The sequence below is a fragment of the Hipposideros armiger genome, unplaced genomic scaffold (genome assembly GCF_001890085.2).
Source record: "Hipposideros armiger isolate ML-2016 unplaced genomic scaffold, ASM189008v1 scaffold_326, whole genome shotgun sequence".
NCBI classification, from domain to species: domain Eukaryota; kingdom Metazoa; phylum Chordata; class Mammalia; order Chiroptera; family Hipposideridae; genus Hipposideros; species Hipposideros armiger.
Genome location: NW_017731676.1, coordinates 365,209 through 381,815, shown reverse-complemented (window position 1 = coordinate 381,815; position 16,607 = coordinate 365,209). Strand labels below are relative to the sequence as shown.

The window sequence follows — 16,607 nt, the reverse complement described above, 5'->3', positions numbered from 1 at the left end:
ATGAGTTAAGTTTACATAACATGCTTACAATTTCCTGGATATATTTGTATATGTATGCCCGCGCGTACGCATGCAAACACAACGTGCCTTTCTCTTCAACTAACCCCTCCTTCCAGTCCCTTAGGTAAAAATAATAATGATGATAATAATAATAATAATTTATATATATATATATATATATATATATTTGAACATGGATTAACTCAACTAATCTTCACCGATTCCAAATCAGCTAATGGACTTTTCCTAGAGACCAGAGGGCATTGAGGCCTTACAGTAACTGAAAATGACTTGTGTAGCATAGTCAAATTGGGCCAAGAACGCTAATCCACTGCTTCTGTTACATCAATTTCTTTTCTCTTCTGAAACATGATCTTCCAAATTCAAACAAATTGCCGCAGAGTAAAATAATATGAACAATGACAGATCATCTGACTACCACCGATCATATTTAAAACCGGACTTCACCTAAACCATTTATGTTGTCAAACTATTGAAATTCCATAATGCCCTAGATAATCTCTGCTTTATTTAATAAATGTGCTTTCCAAATTACCACCTTTAATATATAATTTGCCAACACTTAGAAAATCAAACATTTTTGTGAAAGGTTTATTGTCTCTTTAATCAGGGCTCTCATTTCATAGCTCCAAACACTAACAAAATTCTAATAATCATGATGGACCAAATATGTTCACTTACATTTGTATACACATACGTATATATAAGGTATAGTTCTCTCTCTGCAATACACTTTTTAATATACCCAAAACACATAAACACAGACATTTAGTTTTTAATGGTATAGTTTGTTTTATAACTATTTAGATTAACTGCATGGTGTTGATATCATAAGACTCCTCATTAAATGGTACAATTTTTTAAATCTATTAAAGTAATACAATTGTACACTAAATCCAAAATGTTGTTGCTAGGTTCTTGGAAACTGCAACTTTAAGCAAAACAAACTATAACAAAGCCGATTTTACCATAGGATAATGAATGTAAACAAGAGTTAAGTTCCTTCTGGTCACAAAATAGCACCAAATTTCTAAAGATCCAAAGTACTTCTAATATTAAACATTGAAACAAATGTGAACTATACATACATTAATGAAAGAGTAGTAAAAACAAGTAAGATAATTATTTTCCAACCCTCTTATTCCAGTTTGAGGTCATGGGTGGCTGGAGCTTCTCCTGATAGCTCAGAGCACCAGGCAGGGCACACTTTCATAGCAGAGCGCACCCCCACCCACCCACAGTCACACCCACCCACACTCACTCAGGCTGGGACAATTTAGACAAACCAGTTCACCTCAGGTGCACATCTTTGGGATGTGGAAAGGAAGCGGAGTCACCCAAGAAAACCCATGCAGACATGGGGGGGAACCTATAAGCTCCACACAGACAGTGGCCCTGGCCAGGAATCAATCTTATTTTTTTCTCATCAACATTATAACAAAAACGACTTTGAACAAAATGCCATTATTCGAGGACCTGTTTACTGGGAAAACCAAAATTTCCCTCTTCATGAATAAACAACCAAAAACAACTCTTGTAAAAAATATTATTGTAATTAAAAATTATATTTGTTACCACTCATAACATACTGAAAGAAACCAAATTTTAACTAATTTTAAAATGGATCTTAGTTAACATTTTTCATCACAGTTAAAGAGAATAAAAATATGCTTAATTCTGTAGGGATAATACTTTTATATGGAGTTAATTATATCACAGCAACCTAACATGTTTCAATAATAAAAAAATACATATTGTATCATTTATTCTTTCAGAAAAAAATCAACTCAAAAACAACACCAAGTATCTTCAAAGCTTCTTTCGTATAGTTGCTAAAAAATCTCTTCAACTTTTTCGTTCCAATGAATAATAAAATCAAGGAGCATGAAATAAAATAGTCCTTAAGTATTTTTTACTTGTATAAAAACGATGAACAGTTATTTAAAATTCAATCCCAAAATGTCTATTAAAACACTGTTGTTACTTATCTAAGATAGCAGCAATCATTTAACCCATCGGTCTCCCAGAGCCAAAATTCTAATAGCCCTAACACATTACTAAGTCTCAAAGATTCATCATTTTATAACTATATTAGGTAGAAATTTTCTATCTGCTTTTTGGTCCTTTACTTTCTGGAAAAAGTATCCTTGTCATTTCGTAAAAACAAAACAAATCCTTGACATTAGTTAATGGAATTCATATATCATTTTTTTACTTCCACAGTTCTTAATAAAGTGCTCCATTATATTTATGCCACATTAATAGCTATACAGAACTATAAAAAGACTAGACATAATATACTCGCACCAATATTTCCTAGTTGACAATATTATTCCCATCACAAAGTTCTTAACAATTTTTGTAAATGTTTATGGATCTCCAATCAAACTTTTTTTATGTATTAAAGAGACTAGAAGGATTACAGACATCGGAAATAGTAAATGCCAACTCTTATTTGATGTTTGTAAGTGACATATAGTCCTCCAAAGCTGTATGTGGTTAATACATCAAGGATTGAGATCACTGTTATTTTAAGCTGTCATCTTCTTTCATAGTCTTATTTCTGATGCATTAATCCCCCAAAATATAAATTCTATGAACTTTTAATAAGAAAGCCTGTAATAAGGAATTGAAACTTCTAAGATATCAACATCAATTTGCTTTCTTTACTAGAAATATATTTGTTGCTCAGAAATTTGGCTACCGAAATATTTCAGAATATATAATATCAACTCACATGCATATGTAATAAATATTGCTTACCTCAGTCAAATGTGGTGTAGGGTTAAATCCACAGAGGTTACACACTTGATTCTTGCATTCAGTGCAAGTGTTGAAGTTAGGAGGATCCTTAGAACCTATGTTGAGTTCAGTTTTGCAGAGAGGACAGGCTGACTCCGGTTTGGGGGTTTTCTCCAGTTTGTCGGGTAGGGCAGCTTTTTGAGGCTCAGCTATTAGCAGTTTGCTCTCCTTGGTAATAGGCAAGGGCTTCTTTTCTGTTTCTGTTCTTTTTGCTGTTGAAACTTGTTCAGCCTTGGGCTCTAATTTTTCAGCGACCGGAGCTTTTGTTTCCTTTTTCCCAGGTATAACCTTTGCAGGTGCTGACGGTGCCTGGCCCATAGACTTGGGGGGCCCCTGAGAAGCAGGCGGCTGTGAAGGAGGAGGGGCTTGTTTTGTCAGGGCCGCTGGCCCACTCTGTGAATGAGATCCAGGCTGGCCTGCTGTGGAGATGAGATTTGATGCCTGGCTGAAGATGGAGGCTCCAAACCCAAAGAGTTTCCCAGTCACAGATTCTTGAGGAGTGGTGGGCTGTGATTTAGGGGCATCAGTAATGCCTCCCAGGTTCAGACTGAAGCGTCTCGACTGCTCCTGAGGCTTTGCTGGCTGCTGAGATGGGGGGGCAGTTTGGCCAGTGGTGGGACGTGGGCCGGGAGGGGTTGGAGACCCTTTTGGCATTGGTTTGGCATCTGGCTTAGGACTCATTTTGGTTTGTGCTTTCTTGGGGTCTTCCCTCTTTTGAGCTGGAGCGACTTGTTTTTGACCTTTGCTCTCCATACTAGGCCCAGGATGGGAAATAAGTTTTGAATCTGACGCAGGTCGAGGTATGACTTTAGAATCGAATGGGGTGACCTTTTCTCCCGTTGGTGGAAAACTTTGGGAGGGTTTGGCAGAGTCTGTTTTTAGCGGAGGGGTTGTTTTCTCTTGATCCTGTGACTGTACTTTGGAACTTGGATTATCAGGTTTTGTTGCTACTGACGATGAAAACACAATGTCTGTTGCTGGCTTTCCTGTCTTGGGCTGCTTTGGTTTCTCATCAGCCATGGGGACCTTGGCCTGCTCCGATGGGGCAGAAGGCTCTTTGGGAGGGGCTGGCTTGGATGAGGGCTCAGCCACAGGAGGCTGCTTGGCTGTGACCGGGGGAGGACCATGAAGGGTCGGTTGTTTCACCAGTGGTGGGGGCTTTTTAGACTCGGCTGCCTTTGAGATATCTTGTTTGGGTGCAGCATCCTTCTTTGGAGAAATCTGCTGTGACGGTGGGGATGGTTTGCTCACTGCTGATGGAGGAGTAACTGGGGCAGCCTTCGGTTTGGGCTGGGGTGATGATGGAACTGGAGCCAAATCACCTCCTAGAGCTCTCTGCATCTGACAGTTTAAACAGAGCCACTCTTTTATCTAGAAATAATATAAAACAATGGTCACTGAGGTAATCACAATATAAAAACACAAAAACAGTTTTGAAATGCTTGGTACCATTTGAAATTATGTCTCTCATCATGCAAAAGAAAATGCAGATCACTTTAATTTGTTAAAATATTAAAATGTTAATTACATTAAAATATAATTAATGAACCTCAGAGACTTAAGCACTCCACAGTTTAAGGAAAATAAAAAGTAAAAATCCACATAGTTGTGCTTTTTCTTCTAAAGTTAATTTTGTTATTCTTTGCCTTTGATTTACTCCAAGTTTGATGACTCCTAGAACTAGAAAACCAGGTATTCATTTCATAAATAAAACCATGAGTTATAAAATATATTAGATCTCATAAATCAGTTACATTAGCTCTTTTCTCCACTGATGGCTCATAAACAGTTTTCAGTTATACAAGCCAGAGTAGGCTTGTCAAGTTATTAACATATTGTTAATTTCTTAAATTAGCAAGCATTACTTCTTCTAGGTGACATAATCAAATGTGTGAAAACAAAAAGTGTTAACCATGCTGGGTTGAAAAGAACATTCTCTGTTAAGAAAATATAGAAAAAATAATGGCATCCCCTCAAATTATCACAAATAGTATGACCTAGCAGAGAAAGCATTATTTCCTTATAATTTTTATGAATATGATAAAAAGAGCAATATACTTATTTGACTGGTGAGATATGTCTAGATGTGAGATATACATCATATATGCATGTATCGGTATAAGTGCATCTGTTCTTTTCATATCACAGCAATTGTGAAAAGGAGATGTTAAAGTTAATACTATACATTAGAAGACAATTTAAAAGTACTTATGATTAATAGTTACCTTTTTTTAAAATTCCAAAATAACATATGCTCATTATACAAAATTTTAAATATTACCAAAGTAATTTAGAATGGTAAATCCTACATTATCCAATCTTCTTCACCCAAAGTAACCAGTGTTACCGGTTTAGCATTGGAGTTCCTTGTACAGAATTCTACATGGTGACAAAGTAAATATACAGAGCATAGGTACCAAAAATTTCCACAGTACAAAACTGTGAAGTGTTAGACTGGAAAACAACATACCCTTTATTTGTAAACAATTTCCGTTTGAAAATAAATTGAAATAATCATTCCTAGCCTTGCAAAAATTTCTGTCATTTGACAATTTACACAGTTAAACTTTTTTAATGAAAATAAAACACTATACTGAATATTTTTGTTATTCATTAAAATGGCTTTGAAATTTTTAAAAAGCATATTAAAATTATTTAAACTCATGCACAAGTAATAACAAGGCTCATTTTGCAATCTCATGGAAAGCAAACTTTTGTTTGGAGACGGTTAAAAGAGATTTTCAACCCTGACATGTTATATTTCTGTTTAAAAATCTGAATCAAAAAGTAAAATGAAAATATTTGTTAAATATGGATGGGAGGTACTTGGGTGTTTATTACATTTATTTTCAATATGGGTGTTGAGTACCTATGTATGTGTTATATTTTTATGCTTACTTTTCTGTATATTTGAAGCATTTCATAAAATAAACTCTCCCACTCTCTCTCTCTCTCTCTCTCTCTCTCTCTCTCTCTCGCTCTCGCTCTCGCTCTCGCTCTCGCTCTCTCTCCCCCCCATATATGTTTTGAATCACAAAACGTAATCAAGTAATTGCTACTTATGCAAGTACCATGACTAAAGGTGAGCTAGACTGCAAAGAAACTTTCACTCAATTTTATCCACTTCTTGATGGAAGCTTCTCTCTTATTGTCAAAGTCAATTCTGTTTTATATTTATGTTTTTCATTTGTTTTTTTTCCACAGCTTTAAATTATATACATCACCTTATAATCATACAGCCCAACAAAAAAAGAAAATAAAATTAAAAGCATAATTCTTTACCTCTACTTTATCATTGACTTTTTTTCCTATAAAATATTATATGTGATATGCACTACATTAACCATTTTAAATTACAAACTCCTGTGGTTACTGACGTTCATTATAGTTAAATTGCATATTCTTTCTAACAAGTGTCATAGCCAAAGGAGATACAAAATTCATTCATCTATTCATTTCTTTATCCAAATATTTATTGAGCAATTTCTACTCATCACATATCACTGAATAAAAGACAAATATCTCTGCCCTCGTGGGGACTACATTATAGTAGAAGAGTCAGAATAAGAAAGAAGTTAACACATAGTATAATTTCAAGGTTATTACAGATATATAATTAGTATCTGATTGATAAGATTTTCATGTTTCCTTCTTTCCTTTCTTCCTGCTAGTTTCCTTTCCCCCTCCCCCCAACACTTATTTGGTTTAGCAGTAGTATTTTAAGTCTTTGTGCAGTGCGAAGGTTGGAGCTTCACACACAGCTAGCCAGTAGGCTCTCACTCCATCTTTGGACCACTACAAAATTAGAAAACCATCATGGCATATCTAATGTGTGATTTGCATCAACACTGGGGAACACATTCTATATTGCCCATATTCCAATGTTTCCTTGTTGTTTGTAAATGTATATGACTATGTCTGCACACAAGCAGACAGAGAGTTATGAAAAAGACAGGTAGAAAACACAAGGGGCTGCCTCTCCACAGGGAGAGAATTCTGCTTTTCTCTTAATACAGACTTTTTAAAAATAGATTCTACTGTCTCATCTTTTGTCCTTTAAACGACCATATTTCCTTCATTTTGATAAACATAAAAGACATTTGATCCCTCAATGTTCCTCCTCACTGCTAGAATACAGGTTAAAATAATTGTTTATAGTTACCACAGTACCAAAAGCATTTTATCCTCTTAGGATTTTTTAGAAAGAGCCCCCTGTTTATTTAATTCTACTGGCCAAATATGTTGAAAGTAGAAATGATTTTTGTCTCAGCACTTAAAAATCTAGTACTGAAAACAGCAGCATTTCAAATTCCCTGATTCAATAGAAAAAAACAAACTCAAAATTTCCTACACATTGAGAAAATGAAAAAGGCGACAACCAGTCCAAGCATAAACATCATGGATCACCTCCTTTTATTTCACATCGCACTTAGGGGGAATAATGGGTAGTAATAACACCTTTGACATCTGCGTGAATTCCTGTCATATTTTTACTGCATTCTCAATTATCCCTAAATGTGTCTGCACTGCTTGTGAAAGGTCATTTCCCATTCATTCTTTCACATTTTCAAAACCACTGTCCCTCATTTGGCCCTTTTCATTTCTCAAGTACTTTACACCTCCACCAGATATAAACTGTTTGAAACGAACAACCACAGAACAGGTTGTCTATAACTACTTGCCCTCGAACTTCAATGCCTCTCCAGTAACTATGAAATAAAGTTAATTTTTGCAAGAAATTCAAAATATGTAATTTTGTTAGTGTTCTTATGCAAGCGCTTATATAATTCTGCTATTTCCAGATCTATATCACCCCAAAGACTGTAAGCAACAAGCGGTAAGGACTTCCTCATAGTGGTCTTTCTATTGACCCACAAGGTCTAATTGACCCTCGAAGCATTATAGATGTTCACAAATATTTCTTGGAGCTGGTTTGAACTAAATAAATTACTTAAATATATTTGTGCTCTTCAACTAAAGCATTTCTGTTTACTCTGCTAATCTCCACTGTTTACCCAGCTTGAAGGGCAGGCTTCTGCCTTCATTTTCTGGTTAAGTGGCATTCTCCCAGAGCCCTCCTCTATACCTCTGGCCATTGACAATCTGTCCCCTTCTGATTCATACTAGAAGTCCCCCGTTAATTAGCACACCTGCTAACCATACAGATTTTCCCTGCCTGGAGACAATCACTGCCTTGTTTCTCTCCCAAAATTAAACATTTAACACCAAGCAGAAGGGAACCTGAATTTACTACCATCATTGCCTTAGACACTTGCTGCCAGTTCTATCTGGTACCCACGTCTACAATACGGTTGGCTCCCCTAGTTCTGCATGATTGGGTCTTCATTCCACTGCAGCCATAAATGAGGATCTTAGAAGATTTTAGTCTTTTTCTCACTTCTTCCCCATGCCATAGAAGTCAGACAATATCTGAAGGCAAGTCTGATTTAAAGAAGACGTCTCCCACCAATATTTCATAAACAACTTCCCAGGTTCCCTGTCACAAGTAGTACCCGCTCCCTAACATTACACTCGGATTAGATCTAATAGATGACATTCTAATTATCAACATCTATTTCAGAAATGATGGGAAAAATGCAAGAAACAATACTGGGGAAGCCTACAGCTGCATCAGTATGTCCTGGAGAGACTCTTATCTTCAATCCACAAGCATTAAAATGAAAACATGTAACTGTATTAGATAAGTATGTCATGCCTCAATTACTCTTAAATTTTAGATTTTATATAACAAATGAGGAAAAATGGTCTCTCTTTTTTTTTTTTTTGCTTTCCCCACCTATAGCCTTACTTATACAAAGTGCATAACTGAAATTAAAATCTGGAGACACAATTGTTTAATGAGCTACTCTAATTCTAATTAAATTAGCTCTACAGAAAGGAAAAAAAGAAAGGCATAAAGTATTCATTCTGTCTTCTTACTTAAAATCCTACCTAAATAGGGGTAAGAACGTGGTCAGCCAGGATTGCTGCTCATTCAGAGGTCACTATGTATTCATGCAGACCTGCACATAATAACTATAACACACCTCCATGTTTAATCCAATCCCATGTTCCCTTTTGTTATGTACCAGAGCTGTGAAATATAGTAATACGACTTCACTGGCTAAGGCCTTTGCTGGATAATCATAAATGTCTTATTTAGATGTTTCAAGACATAGCACTTACAAGTTTCATGGTGAACTTCAGAGTTTCAATAAATGACTCCATTTTCCAAAAATTATCAAAATTATTGATATTTTAAAAAGTATATTCTGATTTTTAAGAGTGTGTCTTCAATAATAATTTAAGATAATTCACTTGATACATCTAAGCAATGAGGTAAGTTCGCAAACATTGGGGTTCCATAAGTAATGCATATTCCTGCTCAGAACTATTAAGCTACTTAGCTTCAAAACAGAATGGAATACTCTCAAAAACAAAAACGTCCAAAGGCATAATAATTAACATCCACCCTACAATGTGCTCCAAACTAGAAATTTTAAACAGAAAATTTACATAAAATTTATAATGGAATCTCTGCTCAATAACAAAGCATAGTACTTAGAATAATGGAACGTCAAAAAGACAAACACAATGGAATTTATATTTGTTGGTGTTCCTATGATTCACATTAGTTGTTGTATAAATTTTCTTCAATCATGCTTTCAACTTGTCCTTCACAATAAGACCTGCTGAGTTCTTACTTCTTGATGCATCACAACTAAGCTTTTCTGTAAACCATGATATCTAAATGTACCATGTACTCCACTAAAGCAATCGCTGCATTCTCTCTTACATGGGTCATAACTCACAGTCCAATATGTACTCCTCTTCCAAAAATATAAATTCTCCCTATCCTTTATGGTCCACATTTAATTTCCTCCTTTACCACTTAATATTCCATCATCAGTTAAGATCTGCCCCTTTTCAACTATCTCTACCATACTTTGAACCACAGCATTTAGACTCAAATAAATAGTGTTTAAATTTTTTTTCCCAATTATTTCCTCTCCTCACAGACTCTTAAAAGGAGTGACATGATTATTCTTAGCTCTGTGTTGGATACTAAATAAATTTTAGGTATTTAATAATAAATTAGTCTAAACTTTTTTCCCTATTTCTCATCAAAGTATCTTCAAATATTTATCATATTATTACTTTGAATGCCATAGAAAATATAATTACATGATATATATCAGATAATAATATAATGCATAGTATTGTAAAGAGGAAACCAAGTTAAATTTTGCTAACAGATTATGCTTTCTGCTATTTAAGGATCAACCGAACCACATGTCATCCTCCACAGAAGCAGTTACTAGCTAACAGCAGTTTGGCTGCAGATGGCTCACTGGAGTTGACATCTTTAGCTATGCATATTAATACACAATTTACTTTGGTTAAAAACGAGACACTCTCATTCCGCAGAACTGGGATGACATGCTCGGCAACTTGGTGAAACAGTTTTATTTAAAGCAATCCATCCACAACTCAGATGGGTATTTCCTCTCTGAAACTGTGGATGACAATTACTGCTGCATAATTCAGCAACTATTAACAAACCTTGAGAAACATAAACTAAACATGCCTTTTTTGCTTCTTAAAGCATAACAGTGTTCATTAAATGCTAGCAATAACTTTTGTGAGTCCTCACAATACAGGATCAAATGATAAAAGCGAATTTTAATATGTTTGTCAGTGCAGTCCAAAACAAGAAAACCAACACTTTCACCAAAGAACAACTTACAAAATAATTACAGTACAAGAACATGAAAATACATCATACTCTATTACAGCTACACAAAGAGAGGAGGATCCCAAATCAGTACACTGAACTTCCACACATTCTATATTAACACTTCTGAACAGCCTCCCATATGGAAAATTGAATTAACAGAAACCTTGAGCTATCACACATTTTGTAGCCTGTGATCCAATATTTCCAATTAGGTGGTGTTTGTACAATTATTTGAACAGCTTGTAGAACTGTCCTACTATTTCATTTAAAACTGAAAATATTTCGTGAAAATAAGGTCTCATAAGCTTTATAAACTCATTATGCTGAAAGCTACATGTTGAATTCAATTAGATGCTTGCTGGAATTAAGACAATCACTCGTATGTGGACTTGGAAGGAAATAAATTTTTTTAAATATATGAAATGTTAAAAACATATTAAAGCTTGTGTAAAAAAGACAAAGTTTCAAAAGAAGCTATTTACTGAAATAGCTTCTTTTAGGTTTCTGTAAATGGATGCCCCTTATAACTTGTAGTTAATTCAGGTTTTATATAATTGTATACGTACGTTTTCAAGAATGCATTTAAGGAAAATCTTATTTTAAAATTACACTTAATCAGCTTTACATTATTTTCAAATTTTTTCAGGGGTCCTATCCACATTTTGCATTATCATTTATTTCCTCTTGGCTATATTTTTAATCCCTCTTCTGTCAATTTAAAAAAACACATAGATTTGCACATTAAAATTAAAATTTGTCCCACAAATGCTGTTATAGAATTTATAATCACATGTTCATATAATGAAACCTGCTCTGCACTTATTTTAACTGTTTTACATAAGTAGAAATCTGCTTCTAAGAGTTGTTTTATGAATTCTGAAAATTCTGACTTTACTGAACAAATCACAGAAATTTCATATTTCTATCAATTATTTTGCAGTTGGTTAAACATATTTATTTTTTTATTAGAGAGGAAAAATAGAATAGAAAAGGAGGTTTATTATTTCATATTCAGGTGAGACCAGATCTCATCTATATGAGCTTTATTATATTCTATTTTACAAACAAGATTCCATCTTTATTTGCTAAATTATTAACTATCCTTCTAGATCCTGAATTCTATTCTTGACAGTGAGCAGTCATACTAATCAACTCTGTCATGCCTTTTTTTTTTTTTAATATGAAAGAGAGGCTGGCTCAGAGTAGGGGTCTACAGATTTCCCAAAGAACAAAAAAGAGCTCAGAAATGTAAAACCCTGGTTTGAGCAAGAATGAATACAAAGGTTTACAAAATCAGTGCTCTTGGACCTGGATTCTTTTTACACTTAATCAAAAATAAACTCCTGCCAAGGTTAATTTCTTTTTAACTTTAAAAATATGTAAAATTTACACACATTGTTTCTGTAACCTAGAAATTTAGAAAATCGTCCGTTTAAAGACAATGTGGTCTCCTACTAAAAAGATGCTAATTTTGAGGTCAGCAAATCCAGCTTCTTCAATTGGATCCATTGCAAAGTAATTCTATGATCTTACGTGTCACTTAAATTCTCAACATCAGCTTTCTCTTCTACAGATGCAGGTAAGAATGACAGCACTATCCCTACCTGTCTATTAGAATTTTTATAAAGATTAATAATAATAATAATAATAAATATTAGTTTCAATTTCAAAGCACTTCCACTCATATGGCCAAGTGTGATTTTTACTTTATGAATAGTCTCAGATCATAAATAAGGAAACTAAACACTCAGGGAAAAAAAAATGACCCGACCAAATTACAAATTAAGTAAATAGCTGAGCTAGGGGTTCATATCCACATTGTTCAACTCTAAAATCCCATACTCTTTCCACTTTGTAAAGGGCCATCTGATGACTAATTTATTTTAAAAACCCTGTAGATTTCGAATTGCTTTAAGATATGAATTCTAATTTTCTTAGCCTCTTTATTCATCTTTAAAATGTGGGCACCACCTTATTAAAAGGGCATTAAATGACAAAATGAATGTAAAGTGCCTAGTGCACAGTCTGAAATGCACAGTGTTTAAATTATGATCTTTTCTTCCTGTGACTAAAGACCAATCCCCTTTCTTACCGAAATAACAAAAAGGCAAGAAACATCATTGTAGTGAAGTTGTTGCTTCCTTTTCAAAGATACTTAAACTACTTTTAAGTAAAGTCCTAGGAATATCAGCAAGAGGTACATGTGTGAAGGGCAGAGCTAGGACTACAACGCAGATCTTTTGATGCCTTACCAATGCATTTGATATGGCCATTACTTTAAGCAAAATAACTATAAACTTCTAACAGATTATTTGCATCTTTATCTTTAATGTAATACCTTTGAAATATTTGTAAGAGTCCATTTTTTATCTAAGCTAATTAAGATATGGAATAGGGGAAAGTGTTAGATATGTGTTTTCTCAGTGGATGTAAACAATGAGCAAGTTAACCCATCGCTGTATTAAGTTTACTGATCCAATAAATGATTTTGTTAAATGTGAGTATCTGCTTTCACAGCAGAACATCTGTTCTTAGTAAGCTATACAGGTCATCATACAAGTTTCAATGATACATAACAACAGGCTTAGTAGATATCGTAAAAGCTGAATATGCAGAAAAACACATGAAACATCTAGTTACTTAAAAGTTGAAAATGAAAAAAAGGCTTTGATTCTAATGATTAAACGTATGGGTAGAGCATGAGGAATGTGTACAGTTATTCTGTATGGGGAACATCCAAGTCATGAGGAAAATATTACAAACTGGGCCTCATCGAAAATGATAGCTAAACAAACATGGTGTTTGTAAACATATTTCAGTAATACAAAATTTGTAAAAGATTGAGTATTTCTATTCCTGGAAATTCATTTAAGAAACTACTTTAAATAAAGATAAATTAATTTTGTTATAGTCCGGGTATTCTAGTTTGAAATACTTTGATTGATAACATATGGATTATCAGAAAATAGCAAAAAAATATTTTCATCTTCTAAAAACCTTATGTTTAGAATCAAGGGACTTAATTTCTCTTTACTGGATTCATTTAATAACGGTGCCACTTAAAGTACATATGGCTGTGACAGGCAGAGAATGTATTCAAAACCTGACCAAATTTGCATCACAGGCAAAAAGCATTTCAAATCATCACTGTCTGTTACTTAGAACTGAAAATTCTTGACATTTCACAAAGTAGACTGCCAAGGGAAAAGATATAAAAATCAAGAATGTAAATCCTTTATCCATGCTTTCACATTATATACTTGTTTAACCAATCATTTGATTAATGAGAGTTTTTTTTAATTACTAAAGTGGTAATTATAACATGGATTTACAAGGTAAAAAAATAGTACTAAAAGGTATGACATTAAAAGTAAAAGCTTCGATTTCTACTACCAAGTTTTATTCTCTAGAATCAATCAGCGTTAACTTTTGCTTTGAGTTTTTATTGTGGTTACCATTATAACATCAAATAATAAGTTTTGATTTATAAATGTAACATGTACTTTCACTTTACTATAAAAGCTATAGTTTTTCAAAAGACAAGCTTATATAATCACCTATTCTAGGATTGTCTAAACAAAATGCAAGAAATATGTTTGATGTACAGTAGGCCCTCTAATAATGGTCATTTCATTCAACATCTTTTCATTAAGTTGATTAGGTGCCACAGAAACTTAACTTTTGTTTGTATTAATTAGCCTATGGTAAAACTGGTTGTTACACATCATTTCTCCACAGTTCCAAGAACCTATTGAACAAGCATTAAGGGCTTACTGTTTTCATTATAAATTTTAATACACAATAACTTTTGGAGTTTGATTTGTGTCTCATTTAATATCATCTCACATTTTGCCACTGTTATGCAATCACATTTTGGAAAACACTAATTTAAAGTCTGTATAGTTTTCTTAATCTCTGGGCTATACTCAGCTACTCCATCCCATTATTTTTGTTATCAATTTTAATAGAGGAATTCCTGGTGTTTGTAATATATGTGTGTGTATGTATATTTACATTTATACATGTATGAATGTTTTAGAGATAGATAAGTCGATATTTAGATAAATAGGTAGAAAGAATGGTAATGACTATTATGCACTCTTTCACTCTCTTGATATCTTGCCTAGATACATAATTCATCTCATCCCCATCTCTAGAAATTTAAAGAAAATGCTCCTTATCTGCTGTTTTCTGTGCTGATGAGTATTACAGCTGACTGATTTCTCATCTTTTTGTAGACAATGCTGCTTTTCTCTGTAGAAGTCTTTCAAGTGTTCTTCTTATCCTTGGAATCTGATATTTCACCAGAATATCTCTATCCGTCATTTCATTAATCTTGCTTAGCCATTGGTGGACTGTACAATCTGACGACTTGCATCTTCCTCTAGCTCAGAAAAACATTCTTCTAGAGCTTGCCTCCATAGTATTGATTCTAAACCTCCTATTAGAGTTTTTAGCTATAATCTCCATGACTTTTAATATGTCTCTTTGAACCCCCGAGATCCCAGCATCCCAAGGGAACCCCAGAGTTATAGATAGCCACCTCCCCAAAACGTATACAACTCTATCGACAGGAGTCCAGAAAAAGCTCCCCATACTGGGAATAAAACGCCCATCTCCAGCCTCCACATCACTATAGGACAGAGTAAACAGGGGAATCTCAGAATTCTGCACAGTCCTGGGTTCATTCCTGCCCTTTCCTTCCATACCAACTCCCACGCCCCCAAACCCAGCATCAGTTAGGACTATACACACAAATTAGACCTTTAGTCACCACTAAAAATTCCAGATGTCCAAGTCATCTATCAACTCCCAGGCTCTAATTCCCCCAATGAAAGGGAGTAAGGGAACCCCATTACCCCATCCCACCCCTCTCTTGGTCTATGCTATAATCTTCTACTACTTCATTTTTCTCCATAACACTTATTACCATCTGTCACACTATATGTTTTATTTGTCACTCTTACTAGAATACAAATTCCATTAGGGAAGATTTTTTTGTCTGTTTTGTTCACTCCTATATGCCTAGACTATGGAACTGCGCCTGAAACATAGTAGGTGCTCAGTAAGTAGGTGAAGAATTTTTTTTAATTGTCATTTAGCTTTATAATCTGAGAAAATTCTGAGTCTCCCAAAACATAACTGGGCCTATTTTCACTTTCAATCAGCCCACTGAAATTTCAGTGTGGTAATTACTAATGAAATATCCTCTTCAATATTTCTCAGAAATAGTAGGAATTTTTTTAAGTTCTTTATGGCTCCTGAAGGAACCTTCCCATGAGGTCAGGTGTCTTTTGTTTTGTGTTTCACTAGCTCATCTATGTCCTTCATGTGGTATTATTGCTAAAATGTCAAGTTAGTCTCTTCAAACCATTCATTTATACTGAATGTCTCCATTATTTAGTATAAATAATTAACAGAGGTTTTTTTCTGTATATGTGGACAGTTCTGCTTCCCCATTAGTCATCGCCTTGGGACGAGAGGACACAGGGTGGCAGAGGGTCGGCATTCAAGGACAGTTTTACTGAGATGGGAACAGATTTAGTGCATTTCACTCAAGATTGAGTAGTGTTTTTGTTTTCTTCTCCTTTATATCACTCTGCTGTGGGAGAGGAGCAGTAGTTCTAAACTTCTTTTCAAGGACCTCGTTTTCTCATGAAGGCTCTTCCTCAGGCAGCTCATCCCTTCATTTGGAGAATTCTCTGGCTTTAGCCTGAGAAGAAGAAACATAAGGTTTTTCCCTAAACCCTGTCTTCCCATTGGAGATCAGAAAAGAGTCTATTTATCCTATTTTTTTTTCTGTAGTTCTTCAATCTATTATTTGATCACTAACCACAACTGCTTTCCAAATTCGTTAATGTCAAGCTTAGAACTTCACTGAGTTTCCCTCAGGAAGCCCTTTGTGCAGCGGTTTCCTCAGCATTCCTTCTCTTGCCTACTTCCCATTTACTTTCTATCTTCTAGGAATTCTTCAACATGCCAACTGATGCTATTGGTGCTCTTTTCCATTTTCTGGAACTACTATGCTTTCAACTTTATAAAAAGC

At 34.5% G+C, this 16,607-nt stretch overlaps 1 protein-coding gene across 8 annotated transcripts in view; it reads right to left on the bottom strand.

The window, feature by feature from the left end:
* The window catches only part of PCLO (piccolo presynaptic cytomatrix protein), a 409,380-nt gene that overhangs the window by 378,963 nt on the left and 13,810 nt on the right, over window positions 1–16,607 (bottom strand). For all 8 annotated transcript variants that reach the window (XM_019660715.1, XM_019660716.1, XM_019660711.1 and 5 more), the window contains exon 3: window positions 2,785–4,194. In XM_019660715.1, the coding sequence (XP_019516260.1) occupies window positions 2,785–4,194 (1,410 nt within the window). The remainder of the gene's footprint in view (window positions 1–2,784; window positions 4,195–16,607) is intronic.